We start from the raw sequence: 26260 nt of genomic DNA, 5'->3' as shown, positions 1-26260 counted from the left end.
TTTTATTTCTCAGCCGAGGAAAGTAATGGAATATCTCGGGTCAGTCCAGGCTCCAGGAAATAGTCATCTGTTTTTTTAATATTTTTATTTTATATAAAGCTACGGCCTGATAATCACCATATAACAACGTATTACTGTTAACGAAAACGAACGAAATAACGAAAACTGAAAGTGAAAGTTATCCTTAACTGAAACGAATAAAACCGGTAATTAAAAGAAAAAAATAAAACGAACTTAAATTACAGATTGAATACCCTAATTTTTGTGTTTGTTAATTTATTTATTTATTTATAAGCGCTGTTTCCACTACAGCAGCTTAACAGCGGGTGGTGTTGTGCCGTTTCTGCTCGTGAAGGGGAGACGGGGTTCAGATGTCGGCAGCGCGCTGCAGCGCCTCGCGGTCCGCGGAGTTGCTTATATTTACAGCGCTGGAGCTAGCTGCGAAATAATGGCAGAAAACTCTGAGGAAACTGCAGAATTCTGTACGGTATTAGAATATGAGCGTGAGTGACAAAAAAACTGTTTTGTAGAGAAATAGGAGATGAGGAATATTTAAGGAAACAGCTGTAACTTTGAGTAACTCACACTGAACACCCCATGCTGCAGGATAAACTGATACATCTGATCATTTCGGTGGTTGGTTGGTTGTTAGGGATTTATTGTCACTTCAGCACAAATGTGGCTATTTGTGGCGATAATTGTGGTAAAAATTAGTGAAAACTGTAGAGTTTATTGAGTTTTTGCTGTATGATCTCCTCAGTGAGAATCCCCACCCCATAACCAATCAGGGAACTCCAACTGCTTACCCCTCCTACTGCTCTTTCATTGTGGATGTGCAGAATGTCTTAAACGTCCATTTTTCAAAGTTCAGGTTTGGCACATCACGTGGTTAATAAACCGTCACTATTTTACAATACCGTCACCATATTTAAATACTGTGGTATACCGAAATACCGTCATACCGCCCAACCCTAGGTACAACAGATTACAGTGCTTGTGATTCTGTATCTACTGTAACTGTAGATTGACTCTTATTTATTATAAACACTAATAAAAGGAATCTGAACATGCAGACGTTGACACTATACCTTTTTTCTTATCGCCCACAGGCGTAAACTCCGCCCCCGACTCAAACTCCACCAATCAAACTACAAGCATTCCCAACGCATCATCTGGTGCCTCTGATGGATCAGACAGAACGGCAGGTCTGGTGGCGGCAGCTGCCTTATTTCGCCGTCGCTTCTTGCAACCACCAACTGCAACTCAACCGCAAACGAACAACGAGAGCACCACTGCTGTAGACGATTCCTCCAGCCAATCAGAAGCTGATCTAGCATCTGATGATACATTGTGTCAGATGGGTGTTGCCCAATCAGGTGCAAAGGCTCCCAAAGCTCGACGCAACTCCGGTAGACCAGCAGGTCGCCGACGTAGCGCAAACTCCGCAAGAGCGAGACGTCTCAGCGGCAGCGCTCAGGAACACGAAACCAATGATCTGGAGGAACCTGAAGAACCTGCAAGTATCAGATCATCTGGTTCTGAATCTTCAGAGTCTTTAGAAGCTTCTGAAACTCAAACTTCTGAGCAGATTGAGACCCAAAACCAGATTAACGAATTCGTTTCTACAGCAAAAACCAGCGACGAAACACAACCCAAGACTACGACGTACGAAAAAGCAGAAGACGAACCATGTCAAGATCCGTTAGAGACGAACCAATCACCAGAAGAACTCACCGAAGATCCAAAACATCCAACAGAACCTTCAGAACCAGTTTTAGAGGCGTGGCAGGAAGCCGACTTCAATATCGAAGACGTCCTGAAGCCCGTAAAGACCAAGAGCCGAGGATCAGTCCGCCGCAGCTTGAGGAACCGCAGGAGCGTGCAGGACGTCCAGGCCAGCGGTCTCGCCTGGGTGGACCACACATCCCCAGAGCTGATGACAGCCGGACGCCGGAGGACACGCAGCAGACTGAGCGCCGTCTACCAGCCGGCTACGGTTCTAGATACCGAGGAACCACAGCAGCAGCAGAACCTGGGAGAGTGAAACCGGGAGACGTTAAGACAATTTTAGAACCATGTTGTGGATTTTGTTTTAGAAATGAAACAAAAAAATGCCAATTCAGCTCTTAAGTGTTTTGTGGTTCATGATTGATTGATTGATTGATTGATTGATTAGCTTTTTTCTATTCTTTCCTTTTATGTTTTTTTAAAGAAAAATTACATGTTAATAGTTGAAAAACGAAATACCATTTTCCTGATATGGCGTTAATATGCAGCTCTCATTTTTTCCTGCTTATTAAATCTTAAATCTGTGTTAAATCTTTTCATTTCTGTGAGACTTTATTTCCTTATATCTAAATTCAGAACCAGTCAAAAATTTAGACAAACCTTTAAGTACAGTTTTTTGTCATATATGATGTTTTATATTTTAGATTCTCTTGTTTAGATGATACGTTTTGAACATCTCTGCTGGATTTTCTCAGTCAGTTTTATGAGGTAGAGTCTCCTGGAATTCAGGCTTTCAGTTAACAGCTGTGCTGAACTCATCAAGAGTTAATTACTTGAATTTCTTGTGTCTTAATGTAAAGTTTGAGAGCATCAGTTAAAGTAAAGTAGTGAAGAGGTAAAGTTGGGCTCAATCCCATTTCACCCCTTGGTCCTACCACTTGCCCCCCTACCCCTTCCTTTAGGGCATTAAAATCTCTTCAGAAAGTGGAGAGATGGTGCAGAAATTGTATATTATTGTCTAGTCCTTAATTCCTTTGTGATGTGGAGCTGAAATTAGCTTTGATTTATCTTATCTATATATTTTTTGTTCTATTCCGCCTTAAATGCTGCACCCCCTGCCATCTGTTGCATTATTTAAGGTGGAACGGAAAAGTTAGCTAGCTGGCTACTGAGACAAACTACTAACAATATTTTTTTATGCTTATTATAAAGAATTTGACCATAAAACACACATTAAACTAAGGTAACATAGAGCTAATCCTCACTTTTAACAAGGAAATGCTTTTAACATTTGTGGGTTTCTTTGGTTGCTTGTTCTGCATCATTTTACCAGTGATTCTAATACTCTTCTTATTTGAAGAGTAAAAAATAAAAAATTCTCTGTATAAAGGGCTTACAAGCCCCTATCCCTTCCCCCTAACCTAAGTGGTGGACCAAGTGGTGAAATGGGATTGGGCCTTGGTATACATACTTTAAATAAATAGCTCTATTTGAGTAATGTTCTAATCCAGATTATGAGAAGCAACAACTACTCAGCTAAATAAAGAATAAAATGACTTAAAGAAATGAAGGTATATAAATCCTTAATTGAATTTTAAGAACTTTTTAAGTATCCTGAAGTCCAGTCGCTGCAAAAAAAGACCATTACACATGTTATGATGATGAAACTGGCACTAATCAGGACCACCTCAGGAAAGAAACAACAAGAGTTTTCTCTGTTGAACAGGAGAAGTTCATTGGAATTACCAGCCTTCAGCTCTATCCGGATGGGATTAGTTTCTCAGGGTTTCTGGGTAATTTTTCTCTTTTATGGGGTTTTTATCCTCTGTGATTTTATTCCCGTCCAGAACGATCATGTAGGTGTTTTTATCAGACGTCCTCTGAGAAAATTACAGGCTGAATTATCTACTTTTTTTCTCTGAACTCCGTGCTCCTCCGGTAATTTTAGTCCCGTCCGGACGCACATCTCTGAGTTTCGTCTCCTCGTCTTTAATAAAATAGATATTTGTCCACTGCCGCGCACCATAATTACACTTTGGACGCGCCACGGTTTCCATGGAGATCCACGTAAAAAAAAAAAAACACAACAGCGAGTGGAAATGGAGGAGCTACTGAACCCCTCAATGTCATGTGACTGAGAAAAGCTAAAACCTAAAAACTCACTGGTCCTCCTGTTTTTTCAATTTCAGTCCGGATGCAGGAGTTTTATCACTTAAGTTGAAGTGTGAGATATTTTACACAGACGCTACACTGAGATAATAATCCACTTTTAAGTTACTACATGATTCATTATGTGTTCCTTCATAATCTGAAAGTTCACTTCACTATTCATTTACTATGTAGAAAAAAAATGCTGAGAACTTTTTCTTTCAGCTTATTCTGCAGGCAAGTGCATGTAGAAAAATACTGCCAATAGAATAGGACCTTCTAGAGCAGTTATATTACAGTTATATTAATCAGAATTTACATTTAGGACAATTCTTCACTTTACCCAACAGAGGGTGCTCCAACCTCTCACTACATTGATGATTCAGAGTCCCAGCAAAGTTATATAAACCTATACAATGTCTGGAGAACACAGGAATATCAGGAGAATTTTTAATTCTAAATAAAAAAAAAATAAGAATTTAATAAAATATAAATTTAAATATTAGTTTATTATTTATAAAATACCTGTTTCTCATAAATATACAATTATAATTAAAGCACAGGGTGACTATAAACACTGCATGAACTAAATAAGAAATAAAATGATAAAAATTACTGGTAAATATTGATTAAAGCAAAATATTAAATTAAAATTATATATATAGAAGCACAATAAAAGTTTATAAGTGTTTCTGCTGTACCTGTGCCAGTCTGAAACACACCTGATCTATCAGTTGTAAAGCAGTGACATCTAGTGGTGCCAAAGAGATTGACTTTTCACTATTTATAGGTTTATGTTTGAGTAAAATGAACATTGTTGTTTTATTCTATAAACTACAGACAACATTTCTCCCAAATTACAAATAAAAATATTCTCATTTAGAGCATTTATTTACAGAAAATGAGAAATGTCTGAAATAACAAAAAAGATGCAGAACTTTCAGACCTCAAATAATGCAAAGAAAACAAGTTCATATTCATAAAGTTTTAAGAGTTCAGAAATAATCAATATTTGGTGGAATAAACCTGGTTTTTAATCACAGTTTTTTTTTCATGTATCTTGGCATCATGTTCTCCTCCACCAGTCTTACACACTGCTTTTGGATAACTTTATGCTGCTTTACTCCTGGTGCAAAAATTCAAGCAGTTCAGTTTGGTGGTTTGATGGTTTGTGATCATCCATCTTCCTCTTGATTATATTCCAGAGGTTTTTAATTTGGTAAAATCAAAGAAACCCAGCATTTTTAACTGCTCTCTTATTTTTTTCCAGAGCTGTTTATATAGTGCACTAAAAGAAAATTTGAAACTGTTGGGTAGTGTTGGATGGGTTTGGTGGATAGTGGTGTTGGGTGGTGTTGAGTGGTGTTGGGTGATGTTGGGTGGGTTTAGGTGGTGTTTTATGGTCTTTCTTTACAGACCTCACAATGTTTCTGTTTCTGCTGTTGTTTCGATCTTGATCTTGATCTTCCTGTTTGAGGTCTGTTACTCAGTACACCAGTGATGACTTTCTTCTTCAGGACATTTTAAACAGTCCTTTTACTATAAAAACAGTCTGCACATGCAAACAAAAAACACAAATCTGAAATTGAGCATTTAGATATTTAGTGCTATTTATTTTATATTTTGGTAGTTTGAATAATAATTAATGTATCAGGTCACACCTGGGCAAAAAAACACACCTGTCAGTCTCATGTTTCTGTACTTTTGCTCATTAGAAAAATGAATAGGTTTAGATAGAAGGTACTGAATCTTCTGAACTGTGTTTTAACTACTACTTGACTTGACTTTAGATCATTTATTTTTACTGGTAACTTTTTTATCTTCTTCTGAACATCATCACAATGCAGGTTTTTTTGGGGGTTTTTCAGGTTTTTCCATATTTGTTCAGGTTTTCCATGTTTTTTCCTGTTTCCCCAGGTATTTTCCACTTTTTTCAGTTTTTACCTGTTTTTTTTTTTTTTTTTTTTTTTTTTTTTTTAGGTTTTCCAGGTTTTCCAGTTTTTTTCAGGTTATCCAGATTTTACAGTTTTTCAGGTTCAGGTTCCAGTTTTTTTCTAGGTTTTCTTGTTTTGTCCTGTTTTTTTTTCCGGGTTTTCCATTTTTTATCAGGTTATCCAGATTTTACAGGGGTTTTTTTTTTAGGTTTTCCAGGTTTTTTCCAGGTTTTCTTGTTTTTTCCTGTTTCTTTTCCAGGTTTTTCTTTTTTTTCCAGGTTTTCCTTTTTTTCAGGTTTTTCCAGGTTTTCTTGTTTTTTCCTGTTGTTTCAGTTTTTTCCTGTTTTTTTTTTTTTCAGGTTTTTCATTTTTTTTCCTGGTTTGTCAGGTTTATTCAGGTTTTCCAGGTCTTTCCAGGTTTTCCAGGTTTTCCTGTTTTTTTCCTGTTTTTTCCTGTTTTTTTTTTTTCAGGTTTATCCAGGTCTTTCCGGGTTTTTCCAGGTTTTTCCGGGTTTTTTTCCGTGTACTCCTGGCCTCGTCTGCCCTCTTTACAGAAGAAGGTGTCTCCAGACGGGGGCGGCTGGTGTCCCGTCCCGCCGTTGGTGTTCGGATGGTTGTACTAACAGTTTCCCCCGAGTGTGGGATGGGACGGGAGGGGTCCCGCTCCGGGGCCGGGCGAGGCGGCTTAGCGCCCAAACAATGGGCTCCTTTGACCAGAGAGAGGCCCTCAAGACATGTGGCCTCCTGTCACCCTGGCAACACCCCCCCCCCCCGGGACGTCCCGCCAGCGGACAGCTGGAGAGGCTGAGTAACAGAACTGGAGTCTGGTTTCATTCAGCCGGAGCTTCTTCCACTTTATACCGTCCCACCGGCCCTCGCAGCCGGCCTGGGCGTCCGACAGGGGCCCTGGAGGGCCACGCCGCCCGCCTGGATCAGAGCGTTCGGGCCCCAACACACACCAACACACTCTAACACACACTAACACACTCCGACGCGCCTGATTACCCTCATCAGATCATTACCACACACTTACTGGGCTGGTCTGGGGGTGTATTGGAGGACTGAGGGCCCTCCAGGACCTGAGTGAAACCACCCTTTAGTGCCCCAGTCAGTGTACCGGGTCCTGGTTACGTTCACACAGCAGGTAAAAGTGTCCCAAATTCAATTTACCAACAAATCCAGTGTTTATTTTAGTCTGTTCACACTTTAATCTTAACAATGTATACTCTACATATTATTTAGTATCCGCTATGAGTTATTCAACATATACTAGGAATTATTCAGTGTCTGCTATACATTTTCAATATCCACTATGATTTATTCAGTATTCATTAGGAATTATTCACAATCTTTTATTCAATCCGTATACACTATGAATTGTTAAATATATACTATGATGTATTCAGTATCCACTATGAATTATTGACCATCTACCCTGATGTATTCAGTATCCACTATGAATCATTCACTGTCTAGTTAATTTAATTTACAGTATGAGTTATTAACTATCAATTATAGTTTATTCTATTATAAGTTATTCAGTATCCACTATGAATTATTAAATATGTAACATTAGTTATTCTTTATAGACAATAAATGATTGATAATGCTCTATGAATGAGTCAGTAACTGAACAGTGAGGATGAATCTATTATTGAATATAATATAGAATTAGATACATGTTGTTCTGAACGGTACAGAATATTTTATTTATTTATTATAATTATTAATATTTTAATATATTCTGAGTGTAGATGTCTGTGATGGTGTGGAGCGTTTGATGGCACGCGGCGAGTGATGCAGCGTTACGGAGGATCACAGCGGCGAGTGATGAGAGTGTTTGGATTAGTGGTTTGCGGAGGTCAGAGGTCAGCGTGCCTCAGGGTGCGTCGTCCGTCCAGCAGGGGGTTTAATGATAACCTTTCAGAACAAAGCGCGACCCGTCCCTCTGTCCCTCTGTCCCGCTGTCCCGCTTATCTCCACACTGCGTTCCTCAGCGCTGCTCTCTGATCTGTAATTACTGACGTCTTTAATCAGAGCGTCCAGCTCATTTTACAGCTTTAATCTTTATAGAGTTAACTCTATTTAAACTTCACATGTCTCTACAGAGATCCCACATTTAATCCAGTCTGATCTGAAGCTGATTATAAATCTACACAGGGGTCTATTTCTTTTGCACCTGCCTTTTTTCGTTGTTGTTGCTCCTCCCCTGAGAAAATTACAGGACTAGATTTAGCTATTTCTTATCATTTCCAATCAGGTGTCCATGTCCATGATTTTCCCAGCATATAAAAATGTTAAATGTGTTGTTATGTGGTTGGTATGGTATTCCAAGAGGTTGCTACGATGTTTCTTAATGTATCGCAGTTTTGCAGAGTTCCTACTGTGTCTGAAAAGAGCTACACAAACAACACAACACTACACACACTTGCCTTTCTAGATGGTTGCTAAGGGGTCGTTATGTGGTTTCTATTTGGTTTCCGTGGTGTTTTGGTGGGTAAACCACTGAAAATACTAAAAAGTGCTAAAAAAAAAAAAACACAAAACACCTACAAAAAAAAGGGTTAAAAGCAACTTAAAACGTTAAATAGGACTAAAAAACTCTACATACTGGAAAAATGCTATAAACCAGTAAATACAAAAAAAAAAAAAAAAAATGCTATATAGAACTGAAAAGCACTAACTACCACAAAAAACTATATAAAAAAACACTGAGAACAGCTAAAAATCTCTAAATACTGAAAATAAAAAAACTCTAAATATGGCTACAAATCACTAAATACCAGAAACTAAAATAAATAGTGGCTGATACAATATTTCTATTTGGTTTCCATGGTGTCTCGGTGCGTAAACCACTAAAAATGCTAAAAAGTGCTAAACAAAAAAAAAAACACTAAATACCTTAACAAACATTAAAAGCAACTAAAAATGTGAAATATAACTAAAAAACACTTACTACCATAAAAACACCAAATACAGCTAAATCTCTAAATACTGAAGAAAAAAAAGTTAAAAAAAACACTAAAACTCTAAATAGGGCCAAAAAAATCACTTAATGCTGCAACAGAAAAAAATCAAAAAACTTAAAAACTCTAAATAGAGATAAAAATCACTAAATACCACCAAAAAATTTTTGGTTTATACAATGTTTTATATAGTTTCCATGGTGACCTGGTGCTATCCCACTAAACAAAGAGACGTTGAAACGACGTCTTTTCTAGGTCATTTTTGCACGTCCAATTTTGGTCTCCTGAAGGTGCAGACTGTGACGCCAGACGACGTCTTTTTTCTGACGTCTTCTGCACGTCCAGTATTGACGTCCCCCAGACCTCCGGATAAGGGCTAATTCTAGTTTAAATTAAGTCGTTGTGGACGTCTTTTCTACGTGAAATTTACATGTATACGTTTTATAGACCAACTACTTTGAGGCTCCCTGCATAACTGTAGTGCCATTTCAGACGGTGGCAACTGTTCCATTGTTCCAGCTTCAGCAGTTAACTGGAAACGCATACAAAGCTAAGCCAAACAATTACTGGAACAGGTTCACAACCTTCTGGAACTAGTTATGCACGTTAGTTATACACAATATGCTTTATAAATAAATTGCATTTCAACCCTCTCACTTTTTTCAAAACATGTCAACCTGCAAAGAACCAGTAAAAGCAAGGGATAAATTAATTACCCCCATCTTACCACTGTTGATTTTAAACTGACCCTTTCTGTTTGGGGAAACATTAATATAATAATAAACATAATGAGTAAATCTCATTTGGGGTTAATGCCTTTATTTTACATCAACATAACATACACCTTAGATTCACACCATAACAATTTCACTAAACATTTACCTTCCCTTAAAACTATTACAGCTTTACATTACACCTTCCCTTAACAATATACCTTCCCTCAACACTATTACACCTTTACATTACACCTTCCCTCAAAACTATTACACCTTTAACATTACACCTTCCCTTAACAATATTATACCTTCCCTCAACACTATTACACCTTTACATTACACCAGGGGTCTCAAAGTACCGGCCCACGTGGTTTCATACGGCCCCTCACGGGTTAACAAAATAAACATACATCTGGCCCGCAATTCAATTTAATTATTTATGCTTTATTATGTTCGTTTTCATATTTTATCTTAACTTGTATTTTGGTGTGTGTGTGTGGTTTTTGTTTTTTTTTGCTTACGCTGCGTTGCCTGCTTTAATAGTCTTCAGTAGCCTTCAACAGTCTAACCTTGCAGCCGTGGTGTGTCCACTAAACTCCGTAGTTATAAACATCCTGAGGTTAGCAGCGCGCTAACTGACCTGTTTATAATGTAATCCGAGCAGTGACTCCGTGACGCTGCTCTAAACTGCTGCTGTTAGCTGCTTGGGCTGAAAGATGAACTGTAGAGAGCTGTATTATCCGGTTAGTGGGGTTATTTTATTTCATACACAGAAGAACTTAAAAAATTTCAAAACGCTCCAGACAGGCTCAGTCCTGTAGCCCGTGGCTGGGCTGTAGCTCTGACTAAGCAAAGACTGCGGGCTTGTGGTGCTGCTGCTGCAGCTCCGACTAGTGGTTGGATGAGGAACTGCTAAATCTGAGGAAATGCTAAATCTGTCACAGCTCACAATTTTTGATTTTATATTTATTAAGCCTTATTTCAGTATCAAACGTTTTGATCAAAGTTAATATAACTTGTACTTGATGTAATTTCTATTCACTTGAATAGTTTGGTTCTTGATTGATGGAGTTTTTGGATTTCATAACATGACAAATTAAAAGGATTTATGTTAATAGAGCAACAAGCAAACATTTTTCCATGCAACTGTAATATTTGATTGAATAAATAGTATATTGAGAGTTATTTAACATTAAGGAGTAATTACATTAATTTTATATTACATCTGGTTACATTTTCTTATATTTGTAAGTTACATCTGGCCCTCAGAGGACAGCCAATATGTCAATGTGGCCCTCGGCAAAAATGAGTTTGAGACCCCTGCATTACACCTTCCCTTAACAATATTATACCTTCCCTTAACACTATTACACCTTTAACATTACCCCTTCCCTCAACACTATTACACCTTCCCTCAACACTATCACACCTTTCCACTACACCTTCCCTTAACACCATTACAACTTTACATTACACCTTTCCATTACACCTTCCCTTAACATCATTATACTTTCATTAAGATTCTAGGTCCTGAGAGACAGCGGTGTGTCCTCCACGTCTTTGTGGTGCATGTTTGAGATGCTCCGAAGTATGAAGTCCTCGGTGGCTGTCCCGTCACATTTCATGACTCCATCTGCACAAGTAGAAAAAGACAAATTAGAAATCTCAGAAAATGTTGAAGATGGCCATTTATTTTTGTCCCACAACAAACTATTTTAAATTGCCTTATTTATGTAATATTCACATAAACTTACTTCTTCACACTATGGGTTAGCTAACGCTAAGCTAACGGCGGGAATACACATTTAACACCTGACGAAAATTATCCTGCCGTTTTAATTCTCACACATCATATTAAGCTATTTTAATATTTTTTTTTCCCACAACAAACTATTTTAAATTGCCTTATTTATGTAATATTCACATAAACTTACTTCTTCACACTATGGGTTAGCTAACGCTAAGCTAACGGCGGGAATACACATTTAACACCTGACGAGAATTATCGTGCCGTTTTAATTCTCACACATCATATTAAGCTATTTTAATTAATTTTTTCCCACAACAAACTATTTTAAATTGCCTTATTTATGTAATATTCACATAAACTTACTTCTTCATGCTATGGCTTAGCTAATGCTAAGCTAACGATAAGCTAACGCTAAGCTAAAGGCGGGAATACACATTTAACACCTGACGAGAATTATCGTGCCGTTTTAATTCTCAAACATCATATTAAGCTATTTTAATATTTTTTTTCCCACAACAAACTATTTTAAATTGCCTTATTTATGTAATATTAACATAAACTTACTTCTTCATGCTATGGCTTAGCTAACGCTAAGCTAACGCTAAGCTAAAGGCGGGAATACACATTTAACACCTGACCAGAATTATCGTGCCGTTTTAATTCTCACACATCATATTAGGCTATTTTAATAAATGTTTTCCCACAACAAACTATTTTAAATTGCCTTATTTATGTAATATTAACATGAACTTACTTCTTCATGCTATTCAAAATGCACTTGATATTGCCCCCAGTTGCCTAGGTTAATTGTGGGTGCCACAAACTTATATAACTTAACGCTAGCTTAGCGAATTTAGCCAAAGACGGTTCTTTGATTTAGCTTAGATTGGCTTATCAGCCTAGCTCTGGTTAGTGCATTGACTTAATGACCGGACAATGCTTCTACGTTAAAGCTTCGGTTACAGTAAATATTATTTGCATTACGGTCGTTCTCAAAAGTAATTCCAATTCCATTTTAACTATGGCCACTGTTTAGCTATCGTTAGCTAGCTAGCTAGTTAGCTAACTGCCTGGGAAGAGAGGCAACGCCAGCAGGTTCAGGTTAAGACCACAGAGCTAAAACAACTAACACTACAAATACATTAACTTATACATATCGTCTTACCTTATAGCTTGGCAGCTGAGTCCGGTCCGGAGCGGAGCTGAGCTGAGCGAGCTGAACTGAATGAGCTGAGCTGAGCTGAGCTACTGCAGCAGCCAAAAAATGTTTAGCGTGTTTTGCCTCGGCATATCAGAGTGGAGTTTATGATGACCTGCGGTCTCAGCAAATCAGAGTGGTGTTGACTGGTTGAAATCAACTTAACAATTTTCCACATAAATTGCATTTCCAAATAAAAATAAAAACATACGTAAATAAATACCTACATTCGTTAATTAATTAAATAGATAAAAAATATAATACTCAAATAAATAATTAGAAATAAATGATGCTTAATCATAAATAATCTATATTCATAGTGATTAACAATATTGATAACAACAATTTTGACATACATTTAAAAATAAATATATTCTTAAATAATGTTAATTTCCTGCACCTGTATTAGACGTCCCCATGACGTCCAAAAAAGTGACCTAGTCCGACGTTCAAATGTTTAACTGCATATTGACGTCCAAGTGGGGTCATAGTTAGACGTCCAAATAGCGGACCTAGTTTGCACGTCGTGTAGACGTACAGAATTGGTCTTGGACCGACCGACGCAATATAGACATGATCTGCACGTCCATAAGACGTCTAATGTTTAGTGGGATGGTTTTTCTAAGTGGTTACTATAGTGTTTGTAGGTGATTGATATGCTATTGCTAGGTGGTTGCTGTGGAGTTGTTATGCGGATGCTTTAATGTTGTTAAGTGGTTAATTGCTGGTCGCTGTGGTTTTCCAGGCGATTACTATGGTATTGATTAAGAAGTGATTGACATTATATAATTAATGTACTGGACATACTGCTGTCCCATGACTTGTGGCATATCAGTGCACTGCTATTATAAGCATTTTTATAAGGATAGGTGTTGTTTTAAAGCATCGATTCCCAGTAGAGTAGTGGTGTGTAGAAACTTCCAGACGAAGTGTGTGTGTGTGTGTGTGTGTGTGTGTGTGTGTGTGTGTGTGTGTGTAGACCAGGGTTGGGATTATATGGGTTGTGAAGAGCAGCACAGATGAATTACTTTAAAAGAATTGACAGATTGTTCCAGAACCTCAATCCTGCTACAGTTATGCACCGTATATAATATATATATATAATATATATATACACACACACACATCCTAGTTCGTCTGGAAGTTTCTACACACCACTACTCTACTGGGAATCGATGCTTTAAAACAACACCTATCCTTATAAAAATGGTTTGTAAGAGCAGTGCACTGACATGCCACAAGTCATGGGACAGCAGTATGTCCAGTTCATGGATTATATACAGTCACTTCTTAATTAATACCATAGTAACTGCGGGTAATACCACAGCAACCAGCAATCAACCACTTAACAACATTAAAGCATTCACATAACAACTCCACAGCAACCACCTAGCAATAGCATATCAATCACCTACAAACACTATAGTAACCACTTAGAAAAACCATAGCACCAGGTCACCATGGAAGCCGAATAAAACATTGTATCAACCACTAACTTATTTTTTTTAGCTTTTGGTGGTATTTCGTGTTTTTAGCCCTATTTTGAGTTTTAGTTTTTTTAGTATATAAAGATTTTTAGCTGTATTTGGTGTTTTTAGTGTTTTTTTTTTTTTTTTCATATACAATTTGTGATATTCCCCACAAAAGGTTATCAATGGATAATACTAGTGATTATTTCACATGCAGCTACTTTAGTCTTGATTCCTAAATCTAAGGCTCCTAAACCCCCTAATTCAGTACTTTTAAATAAAATGTCTCTTTTTGTTACCATTCTAGTGGTATTTCAAATTAAGTTACAACATATTTTGTTTTTTTTTTTTTTATTTTTGCGCATTTCTAGCTCAGAAAAACAGGCCAAAGAGTCTAAAAGTGGAGAGGGTGTGCATTTCTAGCTCAGAAAAACAGGCCAAAGAGTCTAAAAGCGGAGAGAGTGCGCAATTCTAGCACAGAAAAACGGGGCAAAAGAGTCTAAAAGCAAAGAGAGGGCGCATTTCTAGCGCAGAAAAACGGGTCAAAGAGTTTAAAAGCGGAGAGAGTGTGCATTTCTAGCGCAGAAAAACGGGCCAAAGAGTCTAAAAGCGGAGAGAGTGCGCATTTCTAGTGCTGAAAAACGGGCCAAAGAGTTTAAAAGCGGAGAGAGTGCGCATTTCTAGCGCAGAAAAACGGGCCAAAGAGTTTAAAAGCGGAGAGAGTGCTCATTTCTGGCGCAGAAAAACGGGCCAAAGAGTCTAAAAGCGGAGAGGGTGCTCAGTTTTAGCACAGAAAAACAGGCCAAAGAGTCTAAAAGCGGAGAGAGTGCGCATTTCTAGCGCTGAAAAACGGGCCAAAGAGTTTAAAAGCGGAGAGAGTGCGCATTTCTAGCGCAGAAAAACGGGCCAAAGAGTCTAAAAGTGGAGAGAGTGCGCATTTCTAGCGCTGTAAAACGGGCCAAAGAGTTTAAAAGCGGAGAGAGTGCGCATTTCTAGCGCAGAAAAACGGGCCAAAGAGTCTAAAAGTTGCTGTAATTAAGGAGTTTAATATTAAGAGACATCATGAAATGAAACATCAATTTGAAAAATCTTAGTTTACACAACACTGTCAAAGATAAAGATAAAGATAGTAAGTGAAGTAAAATGGTGTGTAAATGAAATAATCAGGAAAATGTATTATTTAAAGTGGTATATTTCATTATTTGTTTTATTATAGAGTCTGTGGCCCGTGACTTCAAATATATTTCTCCTTCTGGCCCCCAACAAAAAAAGTTTGGACACCCCTGCAGTAGGAGGTGTTTGGGTGTGGTTTGGTTGGATCTGCAGGTAGAGCGATAGGTTCTGGGTCAGGCGGTTCTCTGAGAGCCCGAGGCCGCTGGTTCGGGCCAGACTGAAGCTGGAGGCGCTGAGGGGAGAAGAAAGGAAAACAGAGCTGAAATACATGTTTTATTGAGGGGCTGCTGGAGGAGGAGGAGGAGGTGTGTTGTGGGTAGTTGGTGGAAACTTTGGTGGTTCTGTGAGTCAGAGGTGTTTTTATTGATGTGAGAACAGAGAGGAGAGGAGGCTGAACTTCAGACACTCTTCCTGTTTCTGTCTGGATTCAGATTTTACTCTGAAAACTCCTGAATCTCAGATCAGTTTCAGAACAAGCAATCGCCTGAGTACTGATTACACCTGTTACTTTATTTAAACATGGGTCACACTTTATAATAACTTTCATTAATATATATTTTAACTAATGATCAGTAGATTAGAACAAAGCATTAGTTCATTAGAATTTGAATATTAACAAATGCTCACAGATAACACCTTTTATCAGCATGGATATTTATGTTAAAATTTTAACATTAATACATCGCTAGTAAATGCGAATTTTAAACCGGGCAAATGTTTATCAATCGCAGTTCATGCTTCCAATGCGTTCATTAGTATTTACAAATGTGATAGCATCTTTTTAGTTTCTTAAAATGTGAAAAATGTATAAAAACAGTTATTAATTATTAGTTAATGGTATATTAATGAAAGTTATTAGAAAGTGTTACCAAAACATGAATTACTTATCGCATGGTTTGCTGTAATTAATCATAATCATTACATTACATTACATTACATTACATTACATTACATTTGGCAGACGCTTTTGTCCAAAGCGACTTACAATAGTCAAGTACAATGTAAAATAAGTTTAAAGGAAAAACATCTTTGGATAGGGATAAAAGGAGGTCAAAGGGGAATAATAGGATAGAGGAGTGAAGGAGAGGAAGAAGGAAATGAGGTTAGAAGTAGTTAGTGTGTTAGAGGTGTTAGGAGAGTAGGTGCTCTTTGAAGAGCTCTGTCTTCAGGAGTTTATTAAAGATAGTGAGAGATTCTCCTGATCTGGTAGTAGAAGGTAGTTAGTTAGAGGTGTTAGGAGAGTAAGTGCTCTTTGAAGAGCTCTGTCTTCAGGAGTTTATTAAAGATAGTGAGAGATTCTCCTGATCTGGTAGTGGAAGGTAGTTAGTTAGAGGTGTTAGGAGAGTTAGTGCTCTTTGAAGAGCTCAGTCTTCAGGAGTTTATTAAAGATAGTGAGAGATTCTCCTGATCTGGTAGTAGAAGGTAGTTAGTTAGAGGTGTTAGGAGAGTAAGTGATCTTTGAAGAGCTCAGTCTTCAGGAGTTTATTAAAGATAGTGAGAGATTCTCCTGATCTGGTAGTAGAAGGTAGTTAGTTAGAGGTGTTAGGAGAGTAAGAGCTCTTTGAAGAGCTCTGTCTTCAGGAGTTTATTAAAGATAGTGAGAGATTCTCCTGATCTGGTAGTAGAAGGTAGTTAGTTAGAGGTGTTAGGAGAGTAAGTGCTCTTTGAAGAGCTCAGTCTTCAGGAGTTTATTAAAGATAGTGAGAGATTCTCCTGATCTGGTAGTAGAAGGTAGTTTGTTCCACCATTGGGGAACTCTGTATGAGAACAGTCTGGATTGCTTTGTGTGAGTTTTTGGCAAAGCGAGGCGACGTTCACTGGAGGAGTGAAGCGGCAATAATCAATAACATTCTAACATTAAAGCCTTTAATAATTTATATTAAAATTTTAAATAGACTCAATGTAAAATCAAGTTTATTTGTATTCAAATTTGTTAATTGTATCTGTGTATCTCTGTTTGAGGGAACATAGCCATAGTTCAATATAAATAAATGTATCTACCCTCTGAACTCTGTGGCGATGTTGCTTTTACATCACTAAATACTACTAAAAATCACAAAAAACATTATTAACTATTAAAAACGATAAAATAAACTAAAAACACTATAAAAAACACTATAAAAATGGCAAAAAAACACTTGATACCCAAATAAAAAAGTTAGAAAAAAGCTAAAAACACTAAAAACCCTTAGTACTGCTAAAAACAAAAAATAAAAAAACACTGAAACTAGCTAAAACTAGGGCTAAAAATCACTACCTACTGCACTGGGTGATGTTGAGTAGTGTTGGGTGGGGTTTACACAGACAGAAACAGTAATCTTTACTCCACTGATCATCTAAACCCGTCTCTCTCTCTCCCTCTGCTACAGTGTTACAATGTTACAGTGTTACATTGCTACAGCGTTAAAGTGCTACAATGTGACAATCTTACAGTGTTAGATTACATCATTACAGTGTTACAGTGTTACATTTTCAGACCGTTAAAATGCTAGTGTTACAATGTTACAACATTACAGCATTAGTGTTACAGTGTTACATTCCCACAGTGTTTAATTGCTAGTTACAATGTAACAGCATTACAGTGTAACAATGCTGAAGTGTTAAAATGCTAGTGTTACAATGTTACAGTATTGCAGCATTACCGTGTTATAGTGTTACAATGTCACACTGTTAAAATGCTAGTGTTACAATGTTACAACATTACAGCATTAGTGTTAGTGTTACATTGGCGCAGTGTTTAATTGCTAGTGTTACAATGTTACAGCATTGAAGTGTTACATTGTCACACTGTTAAATTGCTAGTGTTACAGTGTTACAGTATCACAGCATTACAGTGTTAGTGTTACATTGGTGCAGGGTTGAATTGCTACAGTGTGACAAGGTTGCATCATTACAGTGTTACATTGTTGCATCATTACAGTGTTACATTGTTACAGCATTACAGTGTTACATTGCCACAGTTACGAACTGCTAGTGTTACAATGTTACAGTGTTACAGCATTACAATGTTAGTGTTACATTGCTACTGTGTTAAAATGCTAGTGTTATAGCATTACAGTGTTACAGCGTTACAATGTTACAGCATTACAGTGTTACATTGTTACAGCATTACAGTGTTACATTGCCACAGTTACAAACTGCTAGTTTTAAAATGCTAGTGTTACAGCATTACAGTGTTACATTGTCACAGTGTTAAAGTGCTACAGTGCGATAATCTTACAGCATTACCGTGTTAGTGGTACATTGTTACAGTGTTAAAATGCTAAGTGTTACAATGTTACAGCGTTAGCGTTACAGTGTAACACAGCTGCAGTGTTAAATTGCTACAGTGTGACAGTGTTACAGTACTGCAGCAGAGCTTTATTGGGTAATAATTAGATTATTAGGCTGTACAGTAAACGAGCTGTTATTGACGAGCTGCTGCTGCAGTGTTTAGTAACACCTTTAAACAGAGGAGCTCATTTGGCTGAGAGTGTGTGTGTTTGTGTGTGTGTGTGTGTGTGTATGTGTGTGTGTGTGTGTGTGTGTGTGTGTGTGTATCTCACCTGTCATTTACCTTCAGCTGAAGCGAAGCTGAGATAATTTGCTGATGCAAAAATGCCACTGCGGGAAATTAGCATAATGTAGTCTCCTCTAATGGAGAGTGAGTGAGTTATCTCTGTTCATGGAATCAGCCAATCAGATCGTCCGCTGCATGTGTCCAGAAGTATGCAGACACTCCTTCAACTTTTAATTCAGTAACCAACTAAAAACACCACAGCAACCACTGGGAACCTCTTAACAACTTTCTCTTACTTACAATGACAACACCACAGCAACCACTTAAGCACCACTTAGCAACACCATAGCAACCACATGAATAATACAGCAATTACCTAGCTATGTACTTACCAACCACAGGGCAACCGCATAGCAACACCATAACAACCACTTTTAGGAACCAGTTAGAAACACCATAGTGACACCACAGCAACCATTTATAGCATGTACATTGTATATTAATACAACGGCAATTACAATTGGTTGATACGGTATGCCAGATGGTTGCTATGCAGTTTTAAGTAGTTTTTTTTTCTAAAATTTTGCCAGAAATACAGCAGAATATAGAATATTTAATCTCCATTTAACTTCTCATATCTTTCGCATATACAGCTCTGGAAAAAGTTAGGAGACCACTTCATTTTCTGGATTAGTTTCTCTGATTTTGCTATTTATAGGTTTATGTTTGAGTAAAATAAATAAAAATATTCTCATTTAGAGCATTTATTTGCAGAAAATGAGAAATAATAATAACAAAAAAGATGCAGAGCTTTCAGACCTTTCAGTTCATATTCATAAAGTTTTAAGAGTTCAGAAATAATCAATATTTGGTGGAATAATCCTGGTTGGTTTTTAATCACAGTTTTAATTTCATGCATCTTGGCATCATGTTCTCCTCCACCAGTCTTACACACTGCTTTTGGATAACTTTATGCTGCTTTACTCCTGGTGTAAAAATTCAAGCAGTTCAGTTTGGTGGTTTGATGGTTTGTGATCATCCATCTTCCTCTTGATTATATTCCAGAGGTTTTCAATTTGGTCAAATCAAAGAAAATCATCATTTTTAGGTGGACTCATTATTTTTTAAGAGCTGTATATATTGATGATTTATAGATTATTAGCTGAGATTAATACATATTATTTAAGAAGAAGAAAAAGTGGAGGAACTGTATTTATAATATCAGTCCATATAAGAATGACATATTAATAAATGACTAAAACATACTGTGAGTAATAATAGATCATACATAATTTGTCTATTTGTTACATATAATATTAGTAATCCAGTGTAATAATAAGTGTATTTTTTATATTGAGACCCTTTATATTGAGCATCAGACAGATCTGAGAGCAGATCAGACCCTACAGATATCAGGATAATCCCAAATCATACTCAGTGTAGTGCAGACTGCTGCACAGATGGCAGTACGGATTATCCGGGGTCCTTTGATACACTTCAAAGTGGTGGAATAAAGAACCTTTCCTTGTTTCAATGTAAATTCTTAAAAAGGATTTTCAGTTTGGTTGCCATAGTAAAAACTGCACATATTAAACCACTTATATTTGGCTATTAGTTGGTTGCCATGCTGTTGCTAAGTGGATGCTTTGGTATCCCAGGTTGCCTCTATGCTGTTTCAAGGTGTTGCTATGATATCCAAGGTGGTTGCTATGGGGTTGATAATTGGTTTACAAATCAATGTTAACAAAACAGTTGATATGGTGATCTAAATGGTTGCTGTTTCAGAATTGAAAGACATTGCCTTAGCAGTTTCAAACAGTTGCTATGTTAATGCTAAGCAGTTGCTATGGTATCCCTGGCGGTTGATACCAACAGGCACTTTTTAGCAGGATAATGCTCACCCACACACAGCAAGGGTTCCCCAGAAATGTCAAAGATACATTTAGATTTTCTACAATGATTTAAATTAGCATGATATTTTACCGCAGTTGCACCTCACACACTAAATCAATTGAAAAACTACTGTGTTGGACTTTGTCTGAGGGAGGAATCTGTAACTACTCTCCGTGGGAAGTCAGCAGAACTTTCAACAAGAACTTTTAAATAATGAGTTTTGCATTTCTATCGCAGTTAAGCATGCACTAGCTTGTTTGTGTTTTGCCATTTAGCACAAGCTAACGTTAAACGTGTGGTAAATGTTCAGTATAAACATGGGATGTGGCCATTAACTGTCAGAATGATCTTAAACGGCTCATTCTGAAAGGGATTGAAACTGTTAAGAATAAAGTTAGTAAGATATCTTTATGTGACAATGATTTCATGCAAATAACTCCATAAAACATGTTTTATACAAAACGTAGACCTATTCTAACTTGTGTTTTAAGAGCTGTAATATTCCTCCATTTAATTTTCCTGTATATGTGTTAAAATGTGTGCTTTTTTTAGGTGTCCTTCTGCTAAAATCCACTTTTACTTTTTGTTTATTGTGAAATACAGTAGGTGTCTCTCTGAGTTGTTTATGATGCTGCACATGATGAAACTCTTCCTCTTCCTCTGCAGTAGCTAGTAAAAAAAGATTATTCAGAAAAACAGAGTCGATCAGGAAAAGCACTGTGTCTATGTCAACCCGTGAACTAGTATTCATGGCCCCGCCCACCTCGGCTTGGGACCGCCCACAAGTAGAGTCTGATCAGCTAAAGAGCTTACAGCTCTGTTTACAGCAGCTAGTTAGCGTTAGCTATGTTGTGTAAGTAACTGTAGGTTTAAAGCAGGTAAGCCTTCTCTGCTGCAGTGCTGTTAGCCAATCAGAGGAGATATATGTTTGCATGTATGACCAAAATCCTGTCCTTTTTCAGAGACCTAATTCACTAATTCAGTGAACTAAAGCAGGGTTATACAGAAACACCGGAACACTTTTTTTTTTTTTATAAAAAACAGCTCACAAGGCATTCATTCATACTAGAGACACAACTAGACATTTTAAAATGAATAAAAAAACGATGGAATGAGATCTTTAAAAGTAAATCTTAATACGGAATAATATACACTCCCTTATGAGGCAGGACTATATTTTACGTTTTGGACTGCTGAGGGTAAAATGCAGACGGTCCCTTGCTTTGCTTCTTGTGCATGTGCCTTAGCAGCAGTAGCGCGTACACCTCTTTCCCGCTTTTCTGTACACACACACACACACACACACACACTGGGACATGTCGCCCTTCAGATCTGCAACACTACCCCCCCTCACACACACACACACACACACACACACACACACACACACACACATACACACACACAGACCAGCACTCCCACTGCTAGTACTATCACCACTGGGGTCCCTCATTCACTGCAGTCTCTTTACTTACCCTTCACACACACACACACACACACACATTATCTGATGGGTTGAGTAGTAAGTGGTTGTAACCCCCCCCCCCCCCCCTCTTTTCATTCTTCGTTTTTAACCAGAAGGAGTTAGTTTGAGGATGTTGCCTTAATGTGCCCTTAGCTGCAGTTTAATGCCTGTACTTACCCTCCCGTTACTCCCTCATAAACAAACACACACACACTTTGATGTTTATATTGATTGCAAATGTTAATATATGATAACATAGTAATTTTACAATTTTACAACATTTAGACAAAAATAAGAGAATGCTTAAAAATGATGCGTTATAATCAAGAGGAAGATGGATGATCACAAACCATCAAACCACCAAACTGAACTGCTTGAATTTTTACACCAGGAGTAAAGCAGCATAAAGTTATCCAAAAGCAGTGTGTAAGACTGGTGGAGGAGAACATGATGCCAAAATGCATGAAATTAAAACTGTGATTAAAAACCAACCAGGGTTATTCCACCAAATATTGATTATTTCTGAACTCTTAAAACTTTATGAATATGAACTTGTTTTCTTTGCATTATTTGAGGTCTGAAAGCTCTGCATCTTTTTTTGTTATTTCAGACATTTCTCATTTTCTGTAAATAAATGCTCTAAATGAGAATATTTTTATTTGTAATTTGGGAGAAATGTTGTCTGTAGTTTATAGAATAAAACCAAAATGTTTATTTTACTCAGAGAAATTGATTCAGAGACATGAAGTGCTGTCTTTATTCTTTTCAGAGCTGTATATATAAATAATGTAAACATTTACTTTTTATACAGAGCTTTTTATACATTTCATAGAAAATGTAGGAAAAGGGTAAAATAAGGATAATAATAAGGTATGTACAGAAACAGAAGTGCAGTCTGTATTTATTAGTATACAAATGATCAGTAGGAATAAGAAGATGGGAATAAAGTTATGCTTATTCTTAATTAGTGCACATGTTTGGTGTAGCTAGCAACTTTCTGAGAGAGGGAGATTTTATAATGAGTTTTATAATGATTTTAGCCTGCAGTTGATTCAGCAATATAGGTAGCCTATAAAGCTACCTAGAACAAGGTCTGGATGGGATTATTTTCTTAGGGGATCATGTACGTGTTTTTTTCAGACGTCCCGTCTGTTTTAGTTTTTAATTTGAGTCCCGTCCGGACGCACATCTCTGAGTTTCGTCTCCTCACGTTTAATAAAATAGCTATTTGTCCACTGCTGCACACCGTAATTACACTTTGGCTGCGCATTTCCACAAGATCCATGAAAAAACACAACAGCGAGTGGAAATGGAGGAGCTACTGAACGCGATGTCATGCGACCGAGAAAGCAGAGACAAAAATCACTGGTCCTCCTGTTTTTTAATTATATTCCGGATGCAGGAGTTTTATCACTAAAGAGTAGAAGTGTGAAATATTTCTCACAGACCCCCCCCTGAGAAACTAAACCCATCCAGATAGGGCTTTATGTCTTTATATTTCTGTCCATGATCAAAGTAAAATTCTATTACAGTAGTTGCTCCATACTCCATAGTAATGGATGATGCAGTTTTCTCCAGTTTTTGTTTTTGCGAGCGAATGCAGTCATTTTCTTTTTTTTAACCCATGGCCCTTTAGGGGCTCCATATTAATAACAGTAATAAAATAAAACTAACAATAAACTAATCATAATTGGGTGATGGTGGGTTTAAAAAATGTAATTAGTAAAATTTGTAGTTATCAGAATGTGATGTTTTTGTAGAAGAATGATTCTTAGCATCAATAACGACCTGAATTTTAAATCCCTGATTTTTTTTGATACATGATTTTTTTACCTAAAATTTTGTACCTGAATTATTTTATTTAGCCACAATTTGAGTTATCTCTCATTATCATCTCAAAACTGTTCTAAACTGAAATTTCTGTACCTGAATTTTAAATATCTAAATATTTGAGGGTATATATATATATATTTCACACCCTTTATTTTCAAGAATCATGTTTTTTTGGATCAGGTTCTGGTCACACAGATTTAACTCCAAACCATATCAGGGTTTATACACATTTAATCAATAAATTTCCATGATTATTTTCATGACTTTTTCCAGGCCTTTAAGGCACATTTTCATGATCATATGGTTTTTAAAACATCAGTGCAGACATGGACAGTAAAACCAAAAATCAACTAAAACTATAAACAAAATTATTATAGCAGGTCTAAAATGAATCTGACACACAATTTTTAATAATAAAATGTGAGTCAGGTCCTGAGAGCTCCATTGTTTAGGTCTAAATTACTGCATTAACTCTGAGATGACTTATTTAGTAGCTCAAATTGAATTTCTCCATCGATAAACTGAAACACAAAGATTTGTAAACCAAAATTCCATGACTTTTCCTAAACTTTCTAGGTATTTTTATTTTTCCAAAACTTATTCAGGAAATTGCTATTTTCAAATCCCATGACTTTTCAAGGTTTTTCATGACCATACGAACTATCAATACTGAAATTGGTATTGGGTATTTATCGATACTTGTGTGAAGAGATTTATTCTTAAGTTTCAGTTTACCTTCGGTACAACTCCAGGCATTTACAGTGTGACTGACTGACCGTACAACATCTTCTCTCACTTCACTCATGCTCAATTAGCCTCTCCCCTTTTCTAAATTAATTTTTTTTCACTGGAACTGAAAAAGAAAATAGATATCCTACCTACAAAAAGATATAGCTATGCCTTAAACATGAAATACTGTCAAATTAGCATTTTGTTAAATGCAATTGCAGATTACCACCCAAAAGGGAAATGTAAGTTTTAGGATTTCTATAAATATTTCTGAGTTACCTTATAAATTTATTTAAATTGCCTGAAACCTTTGTCCTGTGTTTTATCATCATCAAAACATGGGTAATTAAAGGAAATCTTTTTTCCTAAACTTTTCCCATTTTCTCCCCAATTTAGCACAGCCAATTACCCAACCCACTAATCAGTGATGCCCCAACACACCAGGAGGGTGAAGAATAACACATGCTTCCTCTGATACATGTGAAGTCAGCCACCGCTTCTTTTCCAGCTGCTGCTGATGCAGCATTGCCGAGCAGCATCACAGCGATAACGCTCGGAGGAAAGCACAGAGTCTCAGTTCTGATACATCAGCTCACAGACGCCCTGTGCTGCGGACATCACCCTTTAGGGAAAGAGCGCCATCTACCCACCCGGAGGGAGCAGGGCCAATTGTGCTCCCTCTGAGCGCCGGCCGCTTGATGGTAAAGATGGATATTGGTATTGGTATCTGCAATACTGGCCCTGTATTTACTTGGTATTGGATCGATAAGAAATTTTGCAGTATTGCACAGCCCTTGTACGAACCCTGTCATACACACACACACACACACACACACACACTTCTACAACTACAACTCCCCACGCTTCACTTTTCGTTTCTGAACAGGGTGTGTGAGTTTGGCGACGCTCCCTCACTCCGCCTCTCCCCCCCACCTCCACCTCCTCCCCACCAGCGCTCCTGTTTCACTGAAAGATGGCGGCCGCTCCGGAGCCTCCGCTCTCTGGCTGCGCTGCTTCGGGCTTGTTGTTGTCCGCGTTCCTCTCGGCTCCTCGGCGCGCTCTCTGCGGAGACTCGACCTCAAACCCCGGTAAGCGGCGGGGCTGATTCAGCCGGCTTTAAAACGCTCTTTTCTGTGTTTGTTTATTATTTTTATAAAGGGAGGGAAGAGGAGGAGGAGGAGGAGGGGGGAAAGGGAGAGGGTCCGTCCCGGTTTGAAACAACCCAGCCTGGGAGGGGGAGGAGCGGGGGGACGCGGGGCTGTGGAGCTCGGGGGGCTGCGGTTAGAGGGGACGATCGGTAGGGGGCGCAGCGAGAGCGGGGAAAACTCAGAGCGCTAGCCGGGGCCCGCGTCGCGCTGCCGGGCTGAGCCTCCTGCGCTGGACCGCTCTCGGGCTAGTAGCGCTAGCGGGTGTAACCTGGTTAGCTTAGCTATGTTATCTACCTTTCTTTCGCGGGGTTTGCTTATACATTTACACGGTGATTAACACTATAGATTTTCTTAAAAATCTGATTTAGCTCAGATTTAGCGATTTAAAAGCTTTTTCTCGGGAAAAATTGGAGGCCGCGCAGAGCTAGAATGTAAGCGGGGGGAAGAAGGAGGAGGAGGAGGGAGGGAGGTAACTAGCCAAGCCAAGCTAAGCTAGCTATCCAACCTATGGAAGAATCGTGATTTTATGCTTTAAAAACGAACCTTTCGCGCAGTAATATGGATAGATCTGTAGTTTAGAATGCGTAGATGTGTTTGGTAAATATATTTCG

At 37.8% G+C, this 26260-nt stretch overlaps 1 protein-coding gene across 4 annotated transcripts in view; it reads left to right on the top strand.

The window, feature by feature from the left end:
- cdca2 (cell division cycle associated 2) overlaps window positions 1-2323 on the top strand; it is a 32526-nt gene extending 30203 nt beyond the window's left edge. For all 4 annotated transcript variants that reach the window (XM_049470689.1, XM_049470690.1, XM_049470687.1 and 1 more), the window contains exon 14: window positions 1110-2323. In XM_049470689.1, the coding sequence (XP_049326646.1) occupies window positions 1110-2044 (935 nt within the window). In that variant the 3' untranslated portion in view covers window positions 2045-2323. The remainder of the gene's footprint in view (window positions 1-1109) is intronic.
- The last annotated feature ends 23937 nt before the right edge of the window (window positions 2324-26260 follow it).

The sequence above is a fragment of the Astyanax mexicanus genome, chromosome 22 (genome assembly GCF_023375975.1).
Source record: "Astyanax mexicanus isolate ESR-SI-001 chromosome 22, AstMex3_surface, whole genome shotgun sequence".
In the NCBI taxonomy this organism is placed as follows: domain Eukaryota; kingdom Metazoa; phylum Chordata; class Actinopteri; order Characiformes; family Acestrorhamphidae; genus Astyanax; species Astyanax mexicanus.
The sequence above is the reverse complement of the archived record's forward strand: the minus strand, read 5'-3'. Positions and strand labels throughout refer to the sequence as shown.